Consider the following 3,738-nt stretch of genomic DNA (forward strand, 5'->3'; position numbering starts at 1 on the left):
GCTGCCCTCTGGTGTTCAGCGTGCTCCCACATTGGGGAGCTCTGCTCAGCTACAAGCCAGGCTGATAGCTGCCAGTATAGTGGTCGTGGTGGGAGCCTCCCCTGCCTCCTCAGCAGCGCTAAGGATGTCCGACTGCAGCTTAGGTCTACTCCCCGCTGGTAAGTGGACATCCTCTGAGCACTGCCGTGCTGCCAGCGGGATGTCTGATTGCCAGCTTAGGCCCAAATCCCCCAGGGAGCAGGCCTAAGCCAGCAGGTGGTCATTCCCCGAGGGGTCCCAGACTGCGAGAGGGCACAGGCCAGGCTGAGGGACACCCCCCCACCAGTGCACAAATTTTTGTGCACCAGGCCTCTAGTCTTCTATATAGTATGGTTTCAAATATATCCCAGTGTCCAGATATTTAACACTGTTCTTTTCCAACTCAATAATTACATATGTAAATAATGACATATTTATAATAATCAAAATAATTTTCCTAAAAGTCACCTTTCCCATAGCAGTATTTGATGAGTAAGAAATTCAAGAGTAGAAAAATAGGTAAGATATGGTGACTTAAGTATTAAATATGTAGAATATAAAACTGAAGACCCAACCACTATATTTTCATTTGCAATTAGTTTGTATCTTAGGAATTTCCTCCCCGTGTCATTTCAATGTATACTGAAAAAATTATTTTATCCATACATGAAGCAACCATAAAATATTTACTGAATTCTCCTCTCATCAGAAATATAATGAACACATAAATATATATATATTATTGTACTGATGGGTGGTCATGATAATCTGGCCACTCAGTGTATATATATTCACTGAGTATATATTCACTCAGTGTATATATATATTCACTGAGTATATATTCACTCAGTGTACATATATTCAGTACAATGAAGTGAATTAGTTATGCAAACAATAATAATAATAAAACCTTGAGAGTATTTGCTTAGGAAATTTTTAATATTCAGTATTTTTGGAAGTGTCAATGAAGTACTGATGGGGTGGTCATAATAATCTGGCCAGTCATAATAATCTGGCCACTCAGTGTGTGTGTGTGATAAATAAAATCCTACCTGTAACTCATCTTGAAGTATATTGAGCTTTTTACTAAGCACATCTGTGTTACCCTCAAGTTCTTCATTTGAACTTTGATTACTTTTGGTTTCGAGATCTTTGCATTTTTCTTTCAATTTTTCCAATTCTGTTTGAAAACATAAAATTATTTTTAAAAGCATGCAGAAGTGATACCATTTAGAGATACATGTGGCATGGGATACAAATAAGAAAAAAGAACACAGATCAAGACAGAACTAGAACTACACTAAGAGCCTCACTTTTAAGAGTTCTTACCAAATTCTTAGAGAAGAGGAACTACAGGGAGCTCATGAGCACCCACTGAATAGTGTTCAAAGTTATACGATGTAAATTAAATACATGTCAGTCTTAATTATATAGGAAACTTCAGGTAATCTCGAAAATTAAACTGTGATGGTATTCTCAGGGATGAAATCAGAGTATTTATACAAAGATAATACTAAGAGCTAGAAAAAAGTAAAACTTAATTGAAAGTTTATTCTTAACATCAGGGGAACATTGCAAAAGCATGTCCTTAGTCCTTCTTTACTATACACAATTTTACTTAGATAAAATAATTTTCATCACATTGGAAAATGGCAGGTGACAGGACATTCCAAAGAAACACCAAATCATTTTCATTATGAATTATTATAAGTACTATAATACTTTAAAAGGAAAGAAATCTAGGGAAATAAAGAAAATGCAAGAATATGTCTTGAGATATTTAAGCAATATTGTTTTACCTGTAGCAAGCCTTTCAGCTTCCTCTAATTTAGCTTCAAGCACTTGATCTTGTTCTACCTGAGTTTGTTCTTGTTCTTCTAGTGTCATTCGCATGTCTTCAATTATTTTTTCTTTAACACTTAGATCTAAAAATCGTGAGTGAACATTTTAGAAATTACTAACATCTCCATCTAGATATTCAATTTTTCTTGAGTTCTTCTAAAAACTAAAATACACTTTTATTAACTATAATAGAATATGAGTTCCCATATAAACAGAAACTGTTTTGTTCTCTGCTATACCCTATATGTCTAGAACAGCACTGGCATATATGAAGCACCAAATAAATATCTAATGTGCAGATGGATGCTTGGATGATTGCAAGAATGAATGGATAGATGGCAAGAATGAGAAATAGAGGCAAACAGAGTGAGTGGAAAGGGAAAAGTAAAACTATCTCTATATGCAGAAGACATGATCTTACATATAGAAAATCTTAAGGAATCCCCAAAAAGGAAGAAAAATAAAGAAAACTTTATTAGAGCTCATAAACTAGTTCAGCAAAATTATAGGATACAAAATCAATATAATCAAATTGATTTTCTTCTTATACACTAGCAATAAACAATCCAAAAATGGCATTAAGAAAATAATTCCATCTTCAAAGGCAGTATAAATAATAATATACATAGAAATAAATTAACAAAAATGTGCAAAACTTATACACTGAAAACTAAAAAACATCATTGAAAGGAATTCCAGAAGGTCTAACTAAATGAAATGATATCCCACATTCATGACTAATACTGTTAGATTGGCAATTTCCCCAAATAGACCCTCAGATTTGACAAAATCACCATCAAAATTCTAACTGGCTCTTTTGCAGAAAATGACAAGGTGATACTAAAATTCAGGTACAAATCCAAGGAACCCATGCCAAAACAATCTTGCAAAAGAACAAAAGTGAGAGCATTCACACTTCCCATTTCAAAACTAACATACAGTAACAATACAGTGTGATACCAGCATAAGAACAGACATACAGATCAGTAAAACAAAATTGAGAGTACAAAAATAAACCCTTATATTGATAGTCAACTGATTTAAAGACAATGCAATGAAGGAAAGAACAGTCTTTGCCACAAATACTGCTTGGACAGTTAGAGCTCCATAAGCAAAAGATACTTATCTCAAACAATACACAAAGTTATGCTCAAATGGATGAGCTAAAATTGATCAAAGATCTAAAAATAAAAGAGCTAAAACTATAACTCTTAGAAAACCTACATAACTTTGAATGGGTAACAGTTTCTTAGACATAACAAGTTATCAAAACAAAATAGGTAAACTGAACTTCCACCAAAATGAAAAACTTGTATGCATCAAAGGACACTATCAAGTAATTGAAGAACAGCCCAAAGAATTAGAGAAAACATTTGCAAATCATTTATCTGATAAGGGCCTAGTGTCCAGAATATAGAAAGAATTCTTACAATTCCATAATAAGAAAGACAAGTAACCCAATTTTAAAATGGGCAAAGGACTTAACAAAAAATTGTCCAAATAAGATATACAAATGGCCAACAGCTGAAAACTAGATTCTCAGTATTTAGTCATTAGGGAAATACAAATCAATAACAATGGCATACTACTTGACACTCACCAGAATGTAAGGTTAAATAGTGTTCCCAAAATATTCATGCCCACCCACTATGAATATAACCTTATTTGGAAATAGGGAATTTGCAGATGTGATCAAATTAAGAATAAAAGTCATTCTGGATTAGGATGGGCCCAAGCCCTATATGAAGTACACTTCATATAAGTGTACTTATATGAAGAGGGAAATCTGTACAACACTAATAAGAAGACACCGATACAGACATACCATGTTAAAACAAAGGCAGACTGGAGTTAAAATGACACAAAACAAATCTGTTA

At 33.8% G+C, this 3,738-nt stretch overlaps 1 protein-coding gene across 4 annotated transcripts in view; it reads right to left on the bottom strand.

The window, feature by feature from the left end:
• The window catches only part of KIF20B (kinesin family member 20B), a 60,688-nt gene that overhangs the window by 16,543 nt on the left and 40,407 nt on the right, over nt 1-3,738 (bottom strand). For all 4 annotated transcript variants that reach the window (XM_015558095.1, XM_015558093.1, XM_015558091.1 and 1 more), the window contains exons 24-25: nt 1,818-1,943; nt 1,071-1,198 (exon numbers count right to left, since the gene is read on the bottom strand). In XM_015558095.1, coding sequence (XP_015413581.1) covers nt 1,071-1,198; nt 1,818-1,943 — 254 coding nt within the window. The remainder of the gene's footprint in view (nt 1-1,070; nt 1,199-1,817; nt 1,944-3,738) is intronic.

The sequence above is a fragment of the Myotis davidii genome, unplaced genomic scaffold (genome assembly GCF_000327345.1).
Source record: "Myotis davidii unplaced genomic scaffold, ASM32734v1 scaffold271, whole genome shotgun sequence".
Classification (NCBI taxonomy): Eukaryota; Metazoa; Chordata; class Mammalia; order Chiroptera; family Vespertilionidae; genus Myotis; species Myotis davidii.